This window comes from Melozone crissalis, unplaced genomic scaffold (assembly GCF_028551555.1).
Source record: "Melozone crissalis strain CALT ecotype California unplaced genomic scaffold, PUWL_Pcris_2 ptg000039l_1, whole genome shotgun sequence".
Lineage (NCBI taxonomy): Eukaryota > Metazoa > Chordata > Aves > Passeriformes > Passerellidae > Melozone > Melozone crissalis.
The window spans coordinates 10,648,723-10,672,775 of NW_026535817.1; the positions used below are offsets into that span (position 1 = coordinate 10,648,723).

Here is a 24,053-nt window from a genome sequence, read left to right on the forward strand (position 1 = left end):
TAAAACAAGTGCTCATGGTTTCTTTTAGAGTTTTTTGATAGTATTTGGTTGGGGGTTTTTTGGTGAAAATTGATGCTTTTAACAGAAGGCTTCAGCATTAAAGCATTTTTCTTTAGGGTATGCTAAGTTTAAGCAGGTAAACTGACTCACCAACCTTTCTTCTGGCTCAGGTGTTAAGCAAAAAGTGTTAACAGTTTTGTTCCAATCATTATTCTAAAATTAAATAACCAGCCTTTCCACAAATTTCAAGGAACTGAATATATTGGTACTATGAGTTCAGTAAAGGTAAACTCAGAGCCACAAAATTTCCAGAAACAGAGCTTGAGTGGTGGCTTGTACCAAGAAAACACCACTGAACAGTTCTGTTTATCATAATGTTCACAACAACCTAAGATGAAACAAACTGGGGGATAACTAAAAAAATATGCATTGAAGTGGAAACATTAATGGAAAAAAGGTCACAAGAAGCCTTATTAATAAATGAAGACAATTTATTACTTCAAGTGTTAATGGTAAAAAAAATTCAGCACAGCTGTTGCATTTAAAAAAGTGAAACTACAATTAAGTACTATGTTCTAGTTCAATAAACAGATGAACCCAATGTTCTTCCAAACAGTTAAGCATTATACAGTACATCTTATGAAGACCCGTAAATTAAAGAACTACTTCTTAAATTTAGAGATTAAAAAAATTCTGCATTCACAACTTTAGCTTCTTTTTTCTCCCACGCCCATCAGGAGTGCCATCCATTTTGCGCTTCTGTGCCTGCAAGGTAAGATTTTGTAGTAAGTTGTTGTCATACAGAAAGGTTGTGAGCAAGCAATGCGTTTCAAAACAAAGCAGATGGAGAAGATTGACACCTGGCAGCTTTAAAATATGATAAATTGCAAGTGTGGCATATAGTAAATATGCACATCTTTTCTGCTGTTTTTCATTCTCCAAATCTGGAAGAGCATGATACCACAGAGGTAGAAAGTGTATATAAAAACAAGTAAGGATGGTATAAAGCTTCCTATTATGAAAAGGTATTTCTAAATACCCATTTCAATACTCTGTGAACATGTCTAAGAAACTTAATATTCCATCACTATTAACCTTACTGATTTCTGCACATCTGTCAAGTAAGTTGTGCTTTTAAGTTTTTGCTTCAACAGCTCTAGGCAACAACCTGAACAAATGGAGGCAAATACATAAAGGTGATATTTTATTTACAAAATAGGCCTATTTGCATACTAGCAATACTTTGAATTTAGTCAGCAAAGAGCGCTGTGAAGCATTTGTGCTGTTTTCCCAAATCTAGCTCTGCAGGCCCATTTGTACATAGATCTGTGGATGATTTAGCAGATTCTATAAATCAAAATGCCAAATACATCCCTGATGTACTTACCAGGGTAAATCTATACAGTGTACCAACCCAGTGATCCAAAACATAACAAGTTTATCTGCTCCAAAGCATGTGAGCTACACTTAAGAACCTTTTTTCTTCTATTTGACATCCTCAACTGGACTAGCTAAACACTGACATGAACTTAAGGCAGCTTTTAACATTGCTCTCTAAGTTGCTGGTTTCAAATAACTTTAGATATCACTTGTCCTAGACACTTGGAAAAACGCTGTTGTCAAGTGAGCTTTTTCACAGAAATGCCTTTTAAATCTTACTGAAGATGGCTTTGGTCCACGTTTCTTCTTTTCTGCCTTTTCCTTTTCTTCCAGTTCCATGTTTTCTCTTTCAATGAGTGTGATTAAAGTATTACACCTCCTTTGTAGCTCCTGCATTACACAACATATTCAATCAGTACCTTAGGCAGCCACTTAATGTAAAAATCCTCTTAGAATATTAAAAATGCTGGTGAGTAGGTAAGTATTTTGCTGGATCTTGCCAGAATAACAAAGAAACAATTACATGTTTCATGATACTTACTTCCTGGCAGGCTTCACAGAGATAGATTTGATTGCAGATGTTTGTTTTGCAAGAGACATTTATATTTAACTCAAATTGGAAAAGCGTACCTTAGAATTTTGAACTTCTCCTCCCATTTGCCATGGCTACATTTGACACCCGTACAGTTGTCAGAAAGCTATAAAGAGGTAAAGCCTTGTTCCCATGCACCTACCTCAGTATTTCAGCAGCAATTTAATTAATTTAATTTAATATTGTGATAGGCATTCATGAACAAAAGAGAGCTATATATATATATATAGATATATATATATATATATATATATATATATATACCATTGCAGTTCTGGACTTGAGAAACCAGTCAAATCTGAATTGCGGCGAGTTTCGGATACATTGTCTTAATTCATCATAGACATTTTCTTTATCAAATCCTAGTTTGTGAAGCATACAGATTAGGAAGCGATCCTCCTCTTCGGTGTAATTCTTCCCTTTATTAGTACCATAGGATATTCTTAGTTGGTGGAAAGGGGCTTTATATCTCCCAATCTGAACAAAACAAATAAGACCACATAAAGCTAAGAAATAGGTCAGAATTAGCATGGAAGTCTTTTGTATAAGAGCATTAAATCACATGAAGACAGAAAACTAGATCTTTAAGGATCTCCCATGCTAAGTCTTCAAAAGAAAATGACAGTAGGTTCAGAACAGTGCATTTATCAAAGCTATCTAAACGGGCAAATTCTGGTTTAGACAACAGACAGCTTTGTACTCTTTTGACTAATGGCAGACTTTCACTACACCTAAAAACAGGCAAGACTGGTCAGGATTCAAATGGAAACGATCCTTTTTGACAAAAATCTTTAGGAACTGGTAAAGTCAGAGTAAGAGTAAAAAGGTACATGACAGTTAGCACATGGTTTGGCTGCCTTCTGGTTTATTGAGTCTGACACTTCCTCCCTAGAAGACAACTAACTCAGCAAACCTGAAATGGGGAGAAAATTCCTACAAAGTGTCTTAATTAACTATAAATCTCTTCACTACCAAATACTACTGGGTGAAACACAAACAAGAACAAAAGCTTCCTCTGCTGGATTAGTCTTTTTTAAATGCTCTCTAATCTCATGTTTTTAACTCCCTGTCTTCTGCTATCTCTAACTGTTTCTACTTAACTCCATTTCTCTCCACCTGTTTTCCTATGTTCCTCTCTCCATCGCTCTACCCATTTCTCTCCCCACCCACCTCTCTCCCTCTCTTCCTCCATTTCTCTCTCCATCTCTCTATCCCTCTCCATTTTTCTCTCCATCCCTCTATCTCCCCCATTTCTCCCTCTCCCCATCCCTCTCTCTCTGACTCCATCCCCCTCTCTCCATTTTTCTCTCTCTCTCTCAATTTCAGTTCCATGTGTCCAGAAGGAACTGTGCTCCTCCCCAAAGCCTGCACCACGTACAGGAGTTACACAGCACTCTGCACTGCGTGCTGTAATACACAAGACTGTCACAAACACCAGGGTTTGTAACACCATAGCTAAGGGCGTCATCACAGCACCTCCGTGGGATGGAAAAGCCACGGGAAGAAATTGCTGAGTGTTATGCAAAGAGGCCAATGTCATGCCCAAGATGTCTCCATACATCAGCAGCACTGGCCAGACAGGGGTCCTGCATCTCCCCTCACTGGCACCAGGACAAAAAAACAAGAAACTGAGCAAACCCACCTTTGTATCAAGAGCCTTTTTTATGCTGATTCGTCTCTGAATTCTGGCTTCTCCTCTTTCAATCTGAGCCATGATCTTCTCTATGTCTTGGAGTTCATTGCATCTTTCCCAGAACACAGCTAAGAAAAGAACAACTTCTTAGTATCTTATCATGCATTGTAAAAGTCAGAGGTTTAACCTTAAAAAAGGATGTTAGCTGTTCCTTCCTTTTACCAGAGCTTCCTGCTGTGTAACAACAGACATGCCTTGAGCTGGTAAGAAACCTTCCCTTCCAGCTACCATGTGCTGCAGTAGTACAAATGCTATTTTGAAGAGGGTAATACTGCAATCTTCAGTTTAAGTGAGTTACAATACAGGCCAGTAAGACTTTTGTGTGTCAGTCTCCTCAAAGGAAAAAAGCTTCTTCGAATGAAAATGGATGTAACAAAACACAGTTTTATTAAGAGAAGCAAGAGGGCAACTGAGTGCCGGAAGACAAGCAAGTGCCTGAAAGACAATTAGGTGTTTAAATAAGGGGTTTTTGTAGAAGATTTTTTCACATTTTCAACTTGCTCTATACCTTTAGAAATGTAGTGCCAGGACTTTGCAGCTACACTACAGTGGAAAAGAAAATCTCTTCTAAAGAGAGGTTAAGTGGCCAAGTGTGCTCAGGTTACCAGTGGTCGCTGTACGCTCAGTCGTGATGTATTTACTGTGTTCTGCTCTCGAGGAGGAGGCAGAGGTTAACTTCTCATTAATGAACACAAGGAAAAGGGAAATCTCTTCAGCTAAGCAGTGTTTCTCAGCGTTTCCTTTTGCAAAAATTAACAAGAACTGAAGACAGTGCTACCCAGTTAGATTCAGGATATAGTGAAGTGGCTCAGCAGGAGTTTACGTGTGCATTTTAGTACAGCCTTAGTTGTGCAGGTGGTAATAGACACATCAGCAGATCCAATATACATCAATATAATTCCACCCCAAAAATCTTAAACAGCAGTGTAAGAAATTCTCAGCAGTAGGATGTTACCATGTCCTCAGGCAGCTCACACGAGCCAAGCAGAGTTAGATACTCTCAGAGCTGAGCACAGAATTAAGTTACCTGAATACTCAATGACTTCCTCTGGGGTTTTTCCTTCGACTTCTCGTGCTATATTTTCAATGTCATCACGGCCCCACTTCTCATTGGCTTTGATGAACTGGTTGAAATCTCTCTTATTCCAGTTAGTGAAGCCCTATGCAACAATCAAGAGGAAACATTGCACAGAGGTTCAGGATTTGTCCATCTCTGAATTTGATTCAACTGGTTTCTTGAAATTGCGCGTAACACTTCCATCATTCCACAGTGTTAAACCTTTTCTTTCTCTGCAGTTTAATTTAGTAGAACTCTTTTTATACTGCAGTCACTGTAGTCTCTCTATTTAAATACTGCAAAATGACTAGCACTAGTTCTTTATTTACCTAGTAATTTCTGATAAATTTTCAGCTGAAAAATTAATCCCTCCTCCTAATAGTCTCTCTGTGGGATTACTTTCTAAGAAAAAAAAATTGCTCAAGTGAAAGCAGTGTAATGGCTTCTGTTTTTGTCAACAAGGCCCCCCAAGTGCCTCACAGACACCCTCAGCCATTGCATCATTGCAGTGACCACTGCATGGTCACTTTCCCTCAGAAGGACTAAAGCCATCTTGCGATGGTGATTTTCAGCAGAGACACAAGTAGCACTGCTGAAGTCATGAGCTAAAGTACGTTCATTTCATATTACCAGTAGCTTTTACAAGTAGTGGGAAGTAGCAAGTTGTGCCAGCCATGTTGTGATTTAGCCACAGCTTACTGGACTGTACTGATTCCTGACCTCTGTGATTCTGGTGTCTCCACAGTGAGCTGTTCCAGCTCATTACTACGCAAGCAAGAAATCCTGTCCTGTAATTCCGATCCCCTGCCAAAATACAACGTGTAAATAAAATATCCAAATAAGGCATATCAAGCATTCACCTGTTTTAAGTTATTTAAATATACAGGCTTCCTAATTATATACCTATTCAGCTCACACCCTTCTTTTAGCGAGGGGAACTATCCACTACCAGACGTGGTTTAGGAAAACTGACTGTTCAGACTCCAAGATTCACCTCCATATGGGTGTGAAACTGAGGCAGAAAATGTGCATTAAACAATGTGGAATGCAGCACACCCAGCTCTGCAGCCATCCTGCAAGGTCTCATGGAAAGACATCACAGTCTATAGTCACTGCCAGACTAGGATTCAGGAGAGTACAAGCGCACTAACTTGGTGCACATTCCTCAAAGATATCCTATGACACAGGCCTATGACAAACCTAATGCTAGAAACTCTTTTCAGTCTGAACCAAACTTTGCAGATGTGTTAGCTACAGCACATGCCAATCAGTGACCAAGAAATGTTCCCATAATGCTGTGAAACACAAAACAAGCTTCGGCCGATTTCAGTCTCATTGAAGACCCAACAATACCTGCGTTAGAAGTTTCTCTTTTTCTTCTAGTTCTTCATCATTAAGAGGTTCAGCCTCATCAATCTTAAGCTGCTCTTCCTTTTGTGCTTGGGCTGCATTTGGGAGATCAGGATTACGAGGTACCTGAAAGATTTTGCACTTTGTAAAACTGAATTTTTCACAGATAATTACTAATTGTCACCTTTCTGTTAATATAACCTAATAGTTTCTACAGCTGAACATGAATTTATTTCATTTAAATTACTGTGAAAGGCTGGAAAAGTACATATTCTCCTACTGTTGCATTAAACTGTTCCATTGCAAGAATTTAGAGAATAACACAGAAGGGACTGGACCTTAAAGATCACCTCTTTTCCAACCCCCTGCTATGGGCAGGCCACCTTCTGCTTAGATGAGGATGCTCAAAGGCTTGTCCAACGTGGCCTCAAACACTTGCAGGGAAGTGGAATGTGCGTCATCCACAGCTTCTCTGGGCAAATTGTGCCAGTGCCTCACCACACTCACAGTGAAGAATTTCCTTCCAATATCCAAGCTAAACCTGCCCTCTGTCAGTTTAAAGTCCCTTTTCAGCTTTCCTGTAAGCCCCCTCTAGGTACTGAAAGGCTGCAGTCAGGTTGCTCCAGAGCCTTTGCTTCCCCAGAGTGAACAATCCCAACTCTCAGCCCTTCCTCTCAAGAGAGGTGCTCCGTCCCTCTGGCCAAGGAAATTCTTCAGTTACCTTGTAACCAATTGTTTTCCTGTAGTAGAGAATCTCTTTTTCCAATAGTTCAAACAGGCGAGGAGGAAAGAACTGGAAGTCCTGTACATTTGGCTGTTTTGGAGGCCGTGGAGCCTGAAACACAAAGTTTGCATTTGCTCCCTTTCACATCCAGAATCTGCTTTCTTGTAAGAAGTGATTTAAGTTTATGAGCAAACAAAAAGCATTATTATTACAAAAATGCACTCTCTTAACTTGGGGGGGAAAAAGTCACACCAAGCAAGACACACCAACCATCACGAAGAATTCTGAAAGTAAAAGAGCAGTGAGAGAAGGGGAAGAGAGGTGTTTTGGGAGGAGGAGGTGGCTGGTGAAAAAGTCACACGTGTTTAAAGCATCAATCTTCCACAGGAAAATTTACAGCTGCTTAAATAAGAACCAGAAAAATCTTGATCTTAGCCTCCCTAATATCTTACAAGTTTCATACTGCTCTTATTTTTTCTCACAGAAGTTTGTCTCAAGTCTTCTGGAAATTTTTTTCTAAATTTAGATAGTCTCTCCACTTCATAAAAGTGAACAGAGCAGTTTTTATGACATAAGACCTATTTGTTGCTTAGAGCTTTAGCCATTTACCATGCATATTTAAAAAATTTACTTCTTTTGATTACTCAACTCACCTTGGGTGCTTTTGGTTCACTGACTCGAAGAGCCTCTCTGAAGTAAGCATCCACAGCATAATTGGCTTTTCTTTCTCTTTTAGGTGGTTCAATCCACTCTGTAAATGCCAACTGTAAAAACAAACCCCATCACCCCCAAAACCAAAAATTAAGTCTTGCAAGATCATGAGACCAGCTACAAGTTTTATGTAAAATTAGATCTACATGTACTTCATTATAAGTGTTATAAGTGTTATTTAAACTACTTTCATAGATGACACTGTATTTTACCCAATACCTCTTAAATAAGTATGATTAAAACATGCAATTCAGTGCATTCCTCCAAAAGAAACTTAAAACATTACCTTCTGTTTTTCTCTGTAGTCTTCCCCTTCAAAATTATACACGCTAGATTCAGTATCCATAGTAAAATTCCTAAGGGAGCTTTCACCCATCTTTGAAAGTTTTTCGTTCATTTCCGCAGTCTTGGACAGGGGATACAGAAAAGAATAGTAGCCATTTGGATGGTACTTCATTATTTAACATCTCATTCCCAGATAGAACGGGAGCCATTTTGGAAGGCACGTCATTATTAAACACCTCATTCCAGAAAGGAGCCACTCTGAAAGGTACTTCATTTTAAAACATCCCATTGCCAGAAAGAAGAGGAGCCATTCTAGAAGGTACTTGACTATAAAACATCTTATGGACAACATCAGAAAAAACAAACACAACTGAGTAACACAAAAACCCTCTACAGCAAAAACCCCTTTTCTCTCCAGGTTGGAACCAAGTTATCATCCAGAGACTCACTATCTTGCCATCACATTTAAATCTACAGGTGAGCTTCCCCTTTTCAAACCTTCTCACCTTCTTTGCCCCTCTTTCCAAAATGTGATCAATATCTTCATCGGTAATCTCACTATCCTTTGAAGCAAACACGTGTGTTGCTCCATGTCTGATCATTTGCAGCATTTCATCCTTTCCAAGTTTATTCAGGTTTTGATCCACCAATCTTCCTAAAGATAAAAATGCTTGAGGATAGCAACTCACTAAAGAGTTTATGTTATGGAAGGAGCAATACAGGATGTTCTCCCCCTCATATTTCCACATACAAGCTACATATTACTGATTCCAAGCAAGTCAACTAAGGTTACCTTGCTTTTCTCCACCTATCAGAAAAAGGAAAGGCATTCATTTAAACTTAAAGTTAAAGAAGAAACTGAGTGCTTTAAAAAGCCAAATCTGACTATATCCCACTAGGCAGGTAAGCAAAAAGTTAGTGAGGAAATGCCTACTCCTACAGTAAAACAAATTTTCAAGTGGACGAGGCCTTTGCACACCCCCTTCAGAGTTCAGCTGAGGCAAAAGCAACACTGCCACTGGTTCTTACTGGCTGATTGCAGCATGATTTACAATGGGAGAAGAAGGGAATTTCTCCCTAGATACATGTACTTGCCCTGCTGGATGACGATGGAATCCAGGCGCAGTTTCATTTCTGCCCGCTCCACGATCCTCTCCTCCACGGTGTTGTCTGTGATGAACCTGAACACCCGCACAGTCTTGGTCTGCCCGATTCTGTGCGCTCGGTCCTGCCCAAACAGCGACACAACATTCAGCACCTGCCTTCCAGCGTGACTACAGAACTGGGTTTAAGACTTTCCTTATTTCCAGCACACGAATTTACAAAACAGAACAGCACAGGTCACTTCAATGTTTACAGCTATCCATGGCTACCCAAGACATTACATTTTTATCTACATTGCAAGTTTGGGGTTTTTTTTTCAATAACATTGACAGTGTGTCTCCATGTGTCATAGCTAAAAAACAGCAGGATTTGGGGTTTTTCATTAAATCACACAGATGAGAAGGCTTGGATGCTTCTGACCTCAAGCAACCTTCTGTAGAATCAAAGCATGAAGAAATCATCTCTCTGCTGACCAAAGCTGCCTTTCTCAAAATCCTTCAGTAGTGCCATGAATAGTTCAAGAAAAATACAATACCCTGCCTCTCCTGACTAGTGAAACAGGAACCACTGGAAGAATCAGTATTCTCAACATACGCCTGTAGTGGTAGCTGGTACTGCCTCACTGGAGCTATAAGACACCAGTTCCATCATTCTTTTGAAGTGATTTTTGCTACAGTACTTGAGGCCCACAGGTTAACTGAAATAATTAAAGACATTTCCAAGACTTGTCTCTGAAAAGCCTCATTTGTCAAAAAACAAACAAACAAACAAAAAAAAAAACAACAAAAAAAAAACCCCAAAAATCCACTGGCAGTTTTTAGATAGCTTTGCTTTCTTAGGTGCTCACTAATATCCTTGACATGTATCCAGGATGGAGATGCATCCACATCGACTTCAAAAAACCCCTAAGGATAGTCACTAAAATGAGATCCTTTCATTACCATCACCATAAAAGCAGTTTTTGACAAGTTTAATTCAACTTTTCTTTATCTTATTTTCAGGAAAAACAGTGAAAACACATTCACCTCCACTCCCCACAACAGTAAAACTTTAAAGCTTCATAGTTTTGGGATTAACAACCTAGATTTAATTCAGTTTTACTTACTCAAGTAGGCTATTTGCATTAAACAATACTAAGAGGTGTAGCATACACCCAGCATTTCCCACTACATAAAACACTGTATAACCCAAATGTGACCAAGGACACAGTGGCAGCTGCACTTGAACTGAAAATTAGTCTTACAAATCCTGCTCCTGTGCTAAAATGGGAAAATACCAATTTATTTTCGAAGTACACATTTCTAGCGAAGTTCTGTGAGAAAAAGAAAAAAAAAACCATTTCCATCTGACACCTTACCATAGCCTGGAGGTCTACTTGTGGATTCCAGTCTGAATCATAGAGAATTACAACATCAGCAGTAGCCAGATTGATTCCAAGACCTCCTGCTCGTGTACTCAACATGAACACAAATTTTGAGCTGTCAGGATCGTTGAATGCATTAATTGAAGCCTAAATAAATGAAAAGAATGTATCAGGTAAACAAAATGTTTTACAAGCAGTATTTTTACATAAATACAATCCTTAAAGCTGTAAATACCTGTCGCTCATTGTGAGGAGTTTGTCCATCCAGTCTGCAATATTCGTAATTCCTCCACATACAGTAATCTTCCAAAATATCTAGAACTCTTGTCATCTGACTGAAGATTAGAACTCTTGAGCCTGTTTGGGTAAAAAGGTTTCTTATGCTTCCACCAAAACATAAGATTACACAAACTCTCCAAGTCTGCACTACCAGAAAAGGAAGGAGGGCAATTCCACGTACGAAGAAGAAAATTTGTTTGAATTTCAGACCCAAACTACAATGCAGGGCTGCAGCTGCTGCTGCCACAGCACATTCATGCCATAGGACACTTTTGTCTTTCCCTGATATGCCACTGTCTAATTAATGGCTGGCTTCTCCTTTTCATTTTGTGTTGTACTCCTTAAGAAAAGTTCCCAGACATGGTAGAGTAAGATGGTAACACAAATATAAAAACATCATCAAGTATAAATAATAAAATTTTGAAGTATTTGTTTGTTTTGGATTTAAGATCTCTAGAAATAAAGTGAATTCTTCTTAAGTACTTGTCAGCTTACTTACCTGCCAAGAATAACTTAAAAAAAAAAAAGTAAATGTTCAGTACTTTATGCATATACACCCAACCATTTCCAGTCTACTGGAGAAATTTAAGTAAAACACAGGATATAACAAAGTTTCTACTTCCTTATGGTCCTTTGGACTCAAGGGTTAAGTCTTGAGTCCAAACTCAAGAACTGAACTCTCTTGTTTAGAATGCTAATTTGATTTGAGACCAGTCCAGTATTAACTACAACATCTCATCAATAAACCTGATATCAGGAAGAAACCAAGATCAAAAAAGCACAGCAACCACTGAATTGTTTGGTTTTTAGTCTTGAGTTATACAGCCACAGCTGCCTGGATGATACCTAGATAAAAAGTACAGTTTACTTCTGTACTACAGAAGGTTGAGACGTGGTTTTGTTTTTCTGTAAAGTGTCCCCACTCACAAACCTACCTCCAACTTCTTTAGCAAGGTTACTACTGTAAGCATACTCAAAAAATAGTGAGTTAAAAATTTATTCCAGTGTCAAAACTCTATTGCAAGTGAGTTTTACAGTAATCCATTTCAAAGCTAACTTTTCCATTTCAAAATAACTTTAAAACAACTCAAGGGTTCCCCCTATGTCTGGGTGTTTATAGAACACACAGAAAAACCTCAGGTACTGTTCAAAATCACATCCAGCAAGAAAGACCAACATTTCACACAGGATTTGACTTGAACTACGTATGAGGACTCCAAATCTGAAATGGTCCTTCATGGCAAATTAAAGGTGTGGCTAAAATACTACAAAATTGTATTTCAGATAGCTAATAAGACTATGAAAGAAAATCTAAAGCCCCAATCAAATGATGTTTTTATGGTGTGAACTTAGCTGGGATGAAAAAATAGGGAAAAAAAAAAAAGAAATCAAAACACTTCAGCACAAAAAGCCATCATGGACTATTGATCCAAGCTGGTATCATACTAGAAACCCACAATAATCCTGGCTAAAGTCTGCTGGGTTTTGCTCAGAATACACATTACTGAACCAAAAAACTCTCAAAACCCCAGAAAGGAGACACATACCTTGTTCTTTCAACTTAGGCAGCAATTTGTCCAGAACCACCATTTTGCCACTGTTGGTGACCAAATGCATGTCTGTTGTGTAAGGGGGGCCAGGCTCTGCTCCATCAAAGAGGTACGGGTGGTTGCAGCATTTCCGCAGCTGCATCAGGATGTTCAGCAGCCTCATCTTGTCCAGCTTCCCAGCTGAGTTCAGGATATCTATATCCTTCATCAGGATCCGGGTGTACCTACAGCAAGCAAAGAAAAACCCTTCTGTTCACTCGAAAATGGAGTCTAAAATGAAGCTGGGGGATGATTTACAAGCTGCATCTTTTGCTGGTGCAGGGGGAGGAGGAGGAAAGGTTTGAATACGTGTAAGCCAGGAAAAGCCTGTGGGAGACAGAACCCGGCCTCAGCATCACGGCAGCCGTGGGACATGGTTTGGGTGTCATTCTTTTGCCTCTGGGCAAGTCAGAAATGTAGCACAGACTCACAGAACCGATTGGGTTGGAAGAGAACTCAGATCATCAGTTCCAACCTTAGGCAAAACACCACCATCCACTGGGTGCCACGTCCAGCTGTTTCCTAAATACCTCCAGAGATGGTGAATCCATCACCTGTCTGAGCAGTCTATTCCAATGCTTGACAACCCTTTCCATTAAGAGATTCCTCCTGATGTTTGACCTGAACCTCCCTTGGTGTAGTTTGATGCCATTTCTTCTTGCTCTGTTGCCTGGGAGAAGAGGCTGATGACCCCCTCGGCTGCACCCTCCCACCCAGGAGTTGTGCGGAGCAAAAAGGTTCCTCCTGAACCTCCTTTCCTTCAAGCAAAAAGTTAAGCAACTTTTCCTAAGTCTTTAGACTACAAATACTGTCTTAAAGCTCACTCTACCCTTCATTTAATCACGTAAATCTCCCTGACATGCATGGTTCTGTCACAGCAGTGTCAGAAAGAAACAGGTAAAAATACCAGAGAGAATAAATTGAGTTCTACACAACCTTCAAGTCACAGACAGCACATTCCTTCTGAGCCTTAACCACAGCCCAGTCAAGCACAGGCATTAATTACCATTCTCGCTGCATTTTGCTGAGGCCCACATAAATTTTAACTTCCTTCTTTGGAGGCAAGCTTTTTTCCACATCAGCCTTGATGCGACGCAGAAGGAATGGTCGTAGCACCTGAAAGAGGTTCATCATTAAATGCAGTTTGGAAGACGAATCAAAGAGCAGATATTCTCTATCACAGATACATGATCTAGTGTTAGACAATCTGAAAAAAAAAAAAAGCAACCTATATGGAGAAGTTATTTGCTATACATGGGATATACATGTGCTTTATTTGAGAGACTCAAAGATTAGGTCAAAATGATCTTTCATATGGTTCTGTGTCCTTTGACTTCATTTTGCTTGACTGAAAATTTGTGGAATAATCTCTCTCATCCTCATAGTCTATCAAAAGAAGCATTAGAAGAACTGCTTGGGATTTAACTTGGGTAAACGTAACCCTTGTATAAAAGGCAAAAGGACTCACCATGTGAAGGCGCTCCACTAGTTTTTGATCCCCTAGACAGTTGTTGGTATCAAACCACGAATCAAAATCCTGTATCAACAAAATCATTGGTTTAGAAGAGGCTTCCTTTCAATATATAGCATCACGATGGTGAACAAATACAACTCTCATATGGCCAGGAAGTAAAAGAACAAATTACCTTATTTGGCCTATTTTATGAAAAGCTTTGTAACGAACATTTCTAACTCAATCTATCACTTATCAGTAACTGACACCACTAACTATACATATCCAGGTCTACTTTCAAATTGGAAAAACCAGCAAAATTAATTTGATTCAGAAACAAAAGACTTACTTCAGCTGAGTTAAAGACATCTGGCAAAAGGAAGTTGAGAAGTGCCCAGAGCTCATGTAAATTGTTCTGAAGTGGAGTTCCAGTTAATAGCAGCCGGTTGGTAGTCTTGAATTCCCTTACAATTTCTGATAACTGAAGGACATCGAGACATCACCAAATATTAAACATATATATATAAACATTACTAGTTCCTACACCACCACCTAAATAACCCACACAGATCTCTTTCTTAGTGTAAAATAAATTACCTTTGATTTTTCATTTTTAATCCTGTGGGCCTCATCTATAACAAGGTATCTCCAGTTGAACTTTTTGAACACTGACTTCTCTTTGATAAGCATTTCATACGACGTTACACAGACATCCCATTCTCCAGGCAGCAACACATCTCTCACAAAGGCAGCCTAGGTAACAAGGTGACAGCTGGTTACTGAGGCTTTGTCAAGTTTAAAGCAAAAAGAACACAGCAGCCCTGTTACAAGTTTCCTATTTTAAGTCTCATGAAGGCAGTGTTTTGTCTTCATAAAAGGAGACTACAAATCTTTGAACAAGAAATTATGAACATAAAGTGATGAAGCATTATCTGGGCAACACACATATGAATTCTAAGCTGGTTATACTCCAGGTAGGCAGCATTGTAGGTCTTAAAGCACTACAAATGCAAGTGACATCCCTCCCCAGGAAGCAAGGGGAAGGACTGCTGGATTTCCACAGGAACACACAGGAAAAACTGCCATGTCCAAACTTACTCGCTGGTCTTTGTCACCAATCAAACAAACTGCTCGAAGTGTAGGTACCCATCTCTTGAATTCATTCATCCAGTTCTGCAGAGTGGACTTAGGAACTAACACCATGTGAGGTCCAGGAATATTTCTGTAGTGTTTCATATAGCCAAGAAGAGAAATTGTTTGCAGCGTCTTCCCAAGACCCTGTAAGACACATTAATTTGTTAGAAAAAAGAAAACCTCTCAGAAAACACCTTTGAAAATGAAAACCCAAGAGTGAGCTGTGAGCTCAGCATGGAAGGCACTGGAACATGAATGAATGAGGGAGCTACAAAAAGGGTATCATCAAAACACTGGTGAGGAAAAGCTTGCAGGGCTTCCCCCATTTCATAATAACAAAGTAGCAAGAGTATCACTTTGAAACCCTGGATTATGAAGTTAGAATTTTGCCTTACCTTTCAAGTAAGACAACTTGTTAAAAGTACAAGGAAACATTATTTCCTAAAACTTTATTTTGTAGACTATGGCGTACTCAGGTTATTTAGAGGTCAAACTTTAAAAATTTGACTTCGGTATTCTCTTAAACTTGACATAAAAGTGAATAAATTAGGAACCCTTAGGAATTTTTAATTTATTCAGTTACTGAAGTATTAATATTAATAACACTGTCACAATAATATTATAGATTGTCATATATGCTGTCATATTTTGTATAGATTATGTTATTAATGCTTCATAATCGTAAATATGTTCTAATTAATTTTTAAAGTGTAAAAAACTGCATATCTCAAAGAAGAAAACAAACACTGAAAGTCTGGTATAACATGGTATTTTCAACATATAATTTTAACTAAAACAAAACTGAGGAAGAACTGAAAAAACCAGATCATTCCTATACTTTAAGTAATTCAAAAATATGATTCAAATGCATGGGAATTAAAAACCCCAAACGCCATCAGCACAAGTAATTTCTGTTTGTAAAATTCGAGTCTGTGTCTTCAAAAAAACCAAAATCCACCTGGTACAAGAAGTGGAAAAGTGTTCATAGGCTGTGTCAGATGTGTTAATAACTTCAAAGAAATTAATACCTAAGAAAAAACAAACAAACAAAAAAACCCCAATAATATTTAATATCTTTAACACAAAATGGATATTGGAATACCACAAATCCAAGGACTCACAAAGCCTCGAGGTGTTTTTGTTAAAACCCTCTCCATTTAGCCAAAAAAATAATCTATTCATAAGCATGTATGTTTAAAAAGACCTCGATGTATTTAAAAGTGAACCATGTTACTAAACAGTAATTTAAACTCTTTTGTCTCCAACTCATCTTTTAGTTTTATTACACAGAAATTACAAGATACAGGAAATGCAATACACTGAAATGTTAAGAGTTTTGTTTCTTCTTTTCTATTCCTTATGAAAAAGAGATACATCTCAAATTATTAAGGGGACAAAAACACCTGCCTTTGAAACTACTACAACAACTTCTTCATTCACCCCTTATCTTTTGGGGAAAAAGAATAAAAAACACACAGTTGGCCAGTGCCAACTGAAATGCCCATGGTCATGATGGATGAGAAATTTTAACACAGCTGCCTAGGTACATCTATCTTTGCATCATTTTTTCAAGAAAATTCCCACTGCTGCAGCTGTTCTGTGGACATCAGTCCATAGAGGACACTCATATCCTAATATCTACACATGGCCCTAACAACAGGAAGTGTTTCCACATTTGATGCTCTTTTCATTTCTGACACTCTCCTCACAAGGGCAGCTGAAGAACACCATAACAAAACACCTGCAATTTAGACAGAAAACAAAGGACATGTCATTCTGTGGAACAAGTCCCTCCACCAACTTGATGTTCCTAAAGGCTGATGGATTCCCTTCCCATATTTTTGAAACCTGCCTGCATGATTTATTTAAATTAAAATACCTTTGACACTCTCAAAATTGCTGACTTTAAACACAGTAGAAAAATAAAACTGGCAAACTATATATTGTATTTTGTGTTATTAAAACTCCCATATATATACACACACTGATGGACTAAAATGGCATTGTACTGCATGTGTTCTGGAGTGATCCTAACCACAGGCCCTGTGCATACCATTTCATCTGCCAGGATGCCATTGATGCCATTTTCATACAGAGAAATGAGCCAGTTCAGGCCTCGGATCTGGTAATCGCGCAGCTTTCCCCATTTCACATCTAAAAGACATCGAAGAATAGATTCAAAGATACACAAAAACTTGGGAAAGAACTTTACCACCTGTTGGCTGCTAACTGACAGTGATTACCAAAAATACAGAACAAATTCAAGTAATAAATTCATGTAATAAATTCAAGGACAATGCAGAGTGGAGACAGCGAGATATTAATTTTGTTTCTGCAAGTTGCTGCAACAGCTTTGTTTTCTGCAAGGACCCAAAGCACACAGAAATTCTAAATCCATCATCACTGTCAAAATGAGAACACAGTCAAACATTAAAACAACAGAATACTGAATACCATTAAATGAATTGGAAGCTGTTAGGTGCTTTATATCAGAATATAGATTACATATGTAAAAATAATAAGATGACAAACTTAAAAACGCTACCTTATTAACTGAAACATAGCAACTGGATTGCTAAGGGACAAGACTCACTGGACCATCTTTCTGGACCACAACGAAAATAAGCAGTTCCTCAATAATACATTTTGTACCATTAGCTCAGTGCTCAGTTCCTCCCTCTCCTGTCCCCCCACATTATTTCACTACCCTTGGAGAGTATGCAAATCAAGGTAATTTTAAACATTTTGAAGAAAAAGAACAGGGGCAAAAAAAAAACAACAAGGAAGGAAACACACATGATGGAGATTCTTCAAATCGAGTGCAGACATTTGTTGTCTTGGAGCTTTCTGTTAACAGCTCCTCATCCTCTTCCTGCTCTGTTCTACGGTGCCGATAGCTGGAAAAGTCCAAGAATGCAGTAAGTTTCTGGACAAATTCAAAAGATATCAAGTTGCTGCAAAATTAAATCTAATGTAAACTAATGTATATATTGCAATACAGAATGCAAACACTCAAAGAAATTTCTAGCAACATTCTTCCCTAGAATTCATGTTCAGCAGGCTCAAATATCAGCCCAAAGTGACTGGACAGGGATCAGTACTGGCCTTCAACTACAAGACAGGGAACAACACTGCATTTAAGGTCTGCTGCACCCGCCAAACACTGCAGCCACACAAGCTGCAATGAAGGCAATCCAAATTTCTGGACTTACAATTTTCAAGCTGCCTGCAAGGTGTTGCATAGCGATGTTCTCCATGAGCTCTTACAATTTAGAGCCATGACTGCCTTACTTTTCTGCCCCTGCTTTTCTTCATGCTGGAAAGCAGCAACACAAATGTCTTGGAACTCCTTGAATTCTTAAGCAATCATGAACTTACAGATGGGCAGTTGAAAATAAAAGGCACACACACAGACACAGGACAAAAGCTTAGCAAGTTCAACTTCCACTTTTAAAGTACAATAAAATCTTATTTATAGTACGTGTCATCACTCACTCGCCAGCTGACAGTAAATTCTGTTTCTCATCCTTCTTTATTCGTGGACGTCCAGGTTTCATTTTTAAAGGTGAAGTTGGAGTTTTCTGAGCGGCAGGCTGAATGAAATGAGCAAAGAGCTCAGTCTGCTTCAACAGATACTCAAATCTGTTTGCTCTGTCTGTTTGCTGGTGACAAAGGAAAATTAAATGGAACAAGTGAGACATTCCAGTATGTATTAATTCAAAAGAAAAACAAACAAATGCTTTCTCAATATAGATTCACATTCCTTTATACACATCACTACAACACCAAAGAAGAGATGAGTAACATCAATGTACCTGCTGCTGACAGATTCAATACTCTTTTGTGGGGCCAAGGCTCATCTTTGCTACGCAGCAAGATCCAAGCTGTGAGACAGACCTGTGGCCAAGCTGGCTTTGGCACAAAGACTGCCCAAGCCTCACTAGATAAGGCCAGACTCCCTTAAACAACTTTATGCAATCAAAAGTGATAGTCCCACTCCCTAGAAATTTCCCCCCACACATCACACACAGGATTCTTCACCGTACTAATTCATTTCTAACCAAACTGGCGACAACTGCTCCCTGCTGCGCTGATGGCCTGCCTGCTCAGCGAGATACAGCACCTCCCTGTGCCGTCAGATAAGCAACAGGCTGGCATCAAAGGGGACAGTGAGGACAGCACAGCTCATGGCCACAGGCCAGAACATGCTTCAGCAGCAGAGACCTTCGATATGCTCAGCCTAACTCATCAGGCTGCCCCTTGGACAGGAGTTGCTGTTTCTGCTGCACGAGAAAAATGACAGCAGACAATATTATATCTGAAAGGTGCAGCCTCATTGAGACAGGTTCCATTTGGAATCAACACACCCTGCCAATGCTACACCAGAACTCTGAACAGACAAACAAGCCAAAACCAGCTTCAAGGCCAACAGTAACCACTCTGACACTCTGCCACAGCATAATCTGGTATTTAGCAATTTGCAGCACAGCTATAGGAAGCCAGTTTTCTTAGTAAAAATGAACATATGTTCCAGGCTTCTCCAAGAGCAATGGCAGCTCTGTGAGTGTTTTCCTTCTTAGTGTGAGCAGATCCTGCACTATGGAAGAGACAGGAAGACAAAATATTAGAGTATAAAGGGACCACAAAAGAGACCTCCATGTACCACAGAGGACTCAGACTCACTCTAAGGGTGTTTTAGGCTTGAATGACACAGCTACAATCCACATCCACTGTATTGAAGTTTTCCTGTCTATTCTTCATAGGTTTTGTTTCTTTACTTTGTAAGATTCTGAGGTTTACACTAGGTAAGATCTCGCTACCATCCAAATTGCTGACCCTATCCTTTTTTTTTTTTTTTTTTTTTTTTTTACTGGCCGTACAAAACAGAAGTAGAAGAGATGCAAACTGCATTGCAGAAGGCTCCTCATTCTAAAACTTAAGTAAGGAATCTTCTGCAAGTTTTGGCCCTGCACACACATGCCCACACTTTCTTTCACTGCACTTGAGGACGTTCTTTTAAGGGACTAACAGACATTATCTATGTCTCTAAGACAGCACACAGAAAAAACCAGGCTGTACTCTGCAACCCTGAGCTATCCTTACACCAACAGAGATACCCTTCCCCATTTTCTTTACCAATGCATCTCTAAAACACAATTGCCCTTGTTACTGTGTCTGTCTAGAAATTAAGGAGACAATTCCAAGTTCACTTCCTTCAGTGTGCCACAAAGTAGCATAAAGAAATACGCAGAAGATGATGGGGATATTTTCAGTGGAAAGAATAAATAACACAGGAAGCAGCAAATTTTAAAAATCAGTTTCACTTTCCTATGAAGAAATTTCACATGGAGTCACAAATTACAAACAGGAAAAAGGCAAACAGGGAGGAACCAAGAAAGAAACTGCAATGAGATGGTCAAGAATGGGCAACTCCATCTCTTCCATTATAAAAATGATGTAAAAATAAAAACCAATGAAAATAACAAATTTTCTCCTTTCTAACCTGTGAAACACTGAATCAGCAGCCATCTTCAAAAACCTGAAGACTCTAAAGCTTCACAAAGAGATTCCTAGAGAATCTTTCCATTTCTGGTTGAGAAGCTGAATGCTCAACTCTATATAATCCCCCTTGCCTACAGGATGGACTGCTCTACAGCTAACTTTAAAATGCTGGAAAGGAGAATGGTCCCAGGAGTGCTTTTCTGCATATCTTTTGTTTCAAGATACTTAAACATTTTTTTTAAGACCTAGACAAATCTTTATAAAATCCATTTAAGATATTTCAAACAATATTATTTTACTTTTTTAAAATAAGTGCATAAGTACTGAACAGCTGTACACAGTCCCAAATATTACATACCATTTTCTCTTCATATGTAGGATCGGTTTCCTGGATTTCTTTTTGCTTTGCCAAAGATGCATCATCAAAAGACTCCTGAGATGAAAAAGAATTAAGAAGAAATATTTCTGGAAAAGGGAATCTAAAGGAGAAGAAGCTTGTTTCACATTGTATGAAAGCAGCACAAGTGGCTGTGGCACCTGGTGGTGGACAGACAGTAGTCAGCTCTCTGTTATTTCCTACACAATCACCTGGAGATGGAGCCAAGATCCCTGCCACGGGGCGAGGGACAGAGCTGGGTCTCTAATCTGATTTAGCCCCATCACTAAAGCATCACATCAATGTGAGTGAGGGAGGCAGCTGTGGTCCAGGAGATCAGCATGCCACTGCCAGGGCGCTGAGCCACCCCTCCTGAAGCTGCCTCTGAGGTGCACTGTCAAAGCACCAGCTCCAGGCCTCAAGTGAGGGCAATTTCAAGGTTTTTGCCAGACTACCTCAATCCCTCATCTCTCTGTACTAAAGGAACAAATCAAAACAAGCATCCACACTGCACTTTTGTCCTGAAAGCTGAGGAGGAGTTTAGGAAACTGTATTTTTCTCCTATGTAGGTCAATAAATTAAATAATGTTTATCACCCATGGTACTACTAACAACAGTACAACCAGCTGGCTGGGAGAGGGCAGTCCTCCCTCATTCCCTCCCTGCCAAATCCTTAACGTACCGCCTTCAATTACCGATTCTTTTGGATCAAGGCTTTTTTATCCTTGTCTCTTCGGCCATTAGGTTAACGCTTTCCACATCACCTCCCATACGCATTTTCACCTTCTGCTGTTAAAACTAAAAGCAGTGAGATGATCCTTCCCCGATAAACAATGCTAAGGTAACATATTACAAAATAACTCTTGAAAGGGTGAGAAAATGAAACAAATAGATGCTTTCAAGCGTTTATTAACCGTCTGTTTATCTGAGCCAAGTAAGAATGGGGCTAAATTCAATCTTTACTGGCAAATACAGAACAAAGGAACAGGAAAAGTAAGAAACAGATGAAACAAAGGCTGGCAAGAAACAGGATGTTTGTCAGTGGGTAGTTCCTCTGGCAGGTAAAGCATGTGGAAACAAAAATCCTAACACAAATGTTTAATTCACTAGTCAAAACATAAAGAATTGAGCATAAGAAGTTATGGCTAAAGCTCTTCTGGAGTCACAACCAAATCCTCTTATCCCTCCCCGGACTGGGGAGGACCGTTGGAACTTCTGTTCCAATTGCCCTTTCCCCCACAGCGCCGAGCCTGGAAAGCACAGCAGCACAGCAGCGCAGCGGCGCGCCCATCCGAGCCCGTCATCTGCTGCACACATGACAAAACCTTGCCATTTAGCCGGAGACCAGGCAAAGGCAGGCCTCCAAGGCATTCCGACCCAAACTTCACTGCACGCCAGGAAATCCCTTCCCAAGGTAAAAGAGGAGCGGACTTGGCAGCACAGCGAGCCCTCGCACACAAGCGCCTCCAGAGCACGCGTTTCTCAGCCTGCACACGCTGAACTCCAGCCTGGAACGGCCCCATTTCTACAGGTTCGAGCAAGACTCATTTCCCACAGTACTTTGGCTACTCGTTCATCCGAAAAACATGGCATTTGCAAATTTATTCAGAACAAGTAGGTTGAACAGCCCAGCGTGACTCAGGGTACAAAACAACCAGCGCTGAAAGCAGGACCGACCAGTTTCCTGCTATCATTAAAGAAACAACGCTGCGATAGAATTAGCATCTCCAGGCAATCACTTCCAACCCCTTGAAATTTCTGGAATATATGCACCTGTTGCCAAAACAACCCCTCCCACAACCCTCACACCGTCTTCCTCCCCCTCAAAAGAAATAAAAAATTGAAAAAAGTTTTGAAGCGCTTCAGCAGACAAGCACCCCTCATGATTTTAGCCGCCGGGCTAGCTCGCCGCTGGAGCAGGAAGTGAAAAGGCCGGGCAGGGTCCCGGGGAGGCAGGGGCGGACAGAAGGCCTGGGGTGCGCGGGGGGTCCCGCCGCCCGGTCCGGAACACAAGCAAGCGGCGTGACCCGGCCGCAGGGCTCCCGTCCCCGCGTCCCAGCGGCGGGACGAGCGCGGCTCTCAGCCGCCCTGCGCGGCGGGGAGGGGGCGCGGAGGGTCGGGACGCCCCCAGACACCCGCACCCCGCCGGGCCGCGCTCCCGCCGACAGGGAGGGCACCAGGGAGGGCGGCGGGACAGGAGCGCGGCCCGGCTCTGCCAGGTGCGGCCCCGCGGCCGCTCCTCCATTGTCTCCCGCGGCCCCACGCGGCCGGGGTGTCCCACCTGCCGCCGGGGGAGCGGGGGGACCCCGCCGGGCCAAGCCGACTCACCTCCATCTTGATGTCGCCCCCGGCCAGGCCGGCGGCGCAGGGCGGCCCCGTGCCCGCGGCCTCGCTGGTGTTGGCGCCCGGTGGCAGCGGCGGCGCAGGCGGCTCGTTCGGCTGCGGCGGCGGCTGCCCGGCGGACATGATCCCAGCCGTGAGGAAACGGCGCTCCGCCGAGGCTCGGGCCGGCGTCCGGCGGGCTGCACGCTGCGGGCAGGCGCGGGCGAACACCGGGATCCCGGCAGAGGGGGAGAAGGAAGCGGCGGCCTGCGGTTCCCGGAGCGCGGCCGGCGGACGGAGCGAGGCCCGGCCCGGCCCGTCCCGGCGGGAGCCGCCAAGCAGCGCGCAAGCCGCGCCGCGAGCCCGCGCTCGCGAGACTTCCTCCCCCCGCGCGGCGGGGACGGCGGGGAGCGAGCCGCGCGCAGCGCACGCCGCCGCCGGTGGGGGCGCTGCGGGGCTCTCCGGTGCGCGCGCTGCCGGGAGCTCCGGGGGCGGAGCGCTCCGGGATCGGCCGGGATCCCACCCAGAGTGCGGGGGCTGTGAGGCCGGGCACGGAGCGCTCCGGGATCGGCCGGGATCCCACCCAGACTGCGGGGGCTCTGGGGCAGGGAGCGCTCCGGGATCGGCCGGGATCCCACCCAGAGTGCGGGGGCTCTGAGGCCGGGCACGGAGCGCTCCGGGATCCCACCCAGAGTGCGGGGGCTGTGAGGCCGGGCACGGAGCGCTCCGGGATCTGCCAACCAAGTGACTGGCATAAAGAAGTTCATGACAGAGGTTACTGATGTGATGAACACCTACATTATGGTCAAGTACACAATAAAGCAAGAAATCCTCCCTCAGCCAGTACCCAACAGTAGAGACAACTAATTACTAACATGCTTATGAAGTTAGTAAAGAGCTGTTTAATTACAGATTTCTGTCAAATCTCTCGGGCGACACATCTTGCAATGTTGAGCAATCATAACTTTAATTAATATTAAAGTTATGATTTAATATAATATTAACTTAGTTGAGCAATCATAACTTTAATTAATATTCTTTAAATGACTTCTTGTTAAACAAGAGATTGAAACACCACAGGTAAAACCAACTCTGATACTATTAGCTGTGTAGCAATTACGCTAATAGGCATTGCTGAA

At 41.4% G+C, this 24,053-nt stretch overlaps 1 protein-coding gene across 1 annotated transcript; it reads right to left on the reverse strand.

The window, feature by feature from the left end:
• Nucleotides 1-470: 470 nt before the first annotated feature.
• Nucleotides 471-23,216, reverse strand: SMARCA5 (SWI/SNF related, matrix associated, actin dependent regulator of chromatin, subfamily a, member 5). The gene is made up of 24 exons (XM_054283776.1): nucleotides 22,921-23,216; nucleotides 20,575-20,649; nucleotides 18,210-18,376; nucleotides 17,511-17,611; nucleotides 16,768-16,868; nucleotides 14,679-14,858; nucleotides 14,178-14,333; nucleotides 13,930-14,061; nucleotides 13,596-13,664; nucleotides 13,134-13,243; nucleotides 12,086-12,312; nucleotides 10,495-10,616; nucleotides 10,254-10,406; nucleotides 8,884-9,020; nucleotides 8,299-8,443; nucleotides 7,794-7,913; nucleotides 7,450-7,560; nucleotides 6,794-6,907; nucleotides 6,076-6,198; nucleotides 4,693-4,825; nucleotides 3,615-3,733; nucleotides 2,237-2,449; nucleotides 1,660-1,770; nucleotides 471-765 (listed from the first exon to the last, which is right to left on the reverse strand). Exons 1-24 carry the CDS (start codon nucleotides 23,056-23,058, stop codon nucleotides 700-702), a joined length of 3,123 nt encoding a protein of 1,040 aa, XP_054139751.1. The 5' UTR covers nucleotides 23,059-23,216; the 3' UTR covers nucleotides 471-699.
• Nucleotides 23,217-24,053: the final 837 nt, after the last annotated feature.

Bases quoted from the DNA above. Each gene is read 5' to 3' on its own strand.
- SMARCA5 (XM_054283776.1), bottom strand. From the start codon at position 23,058: ATGTCCGCCGGGCAGCCGCCGCCGCAGCCGAACGAGCCGCCTGCGCCG. The intron at 14,062-14,177 runs GTAATTTATTTT...GATGTCCTTCAG, and splicing joins TTAAAAATGAAAAATCAAAG to TTATCAGAAATTGTAAGGGA. The intron at 10,617-12,085 runs GTATGTGTCTCC...TTACCCAAACAG, and splicing joins GCCTAAGTTGAAAGAACAAG to GCTCAAGAGTTCTAATCTTC.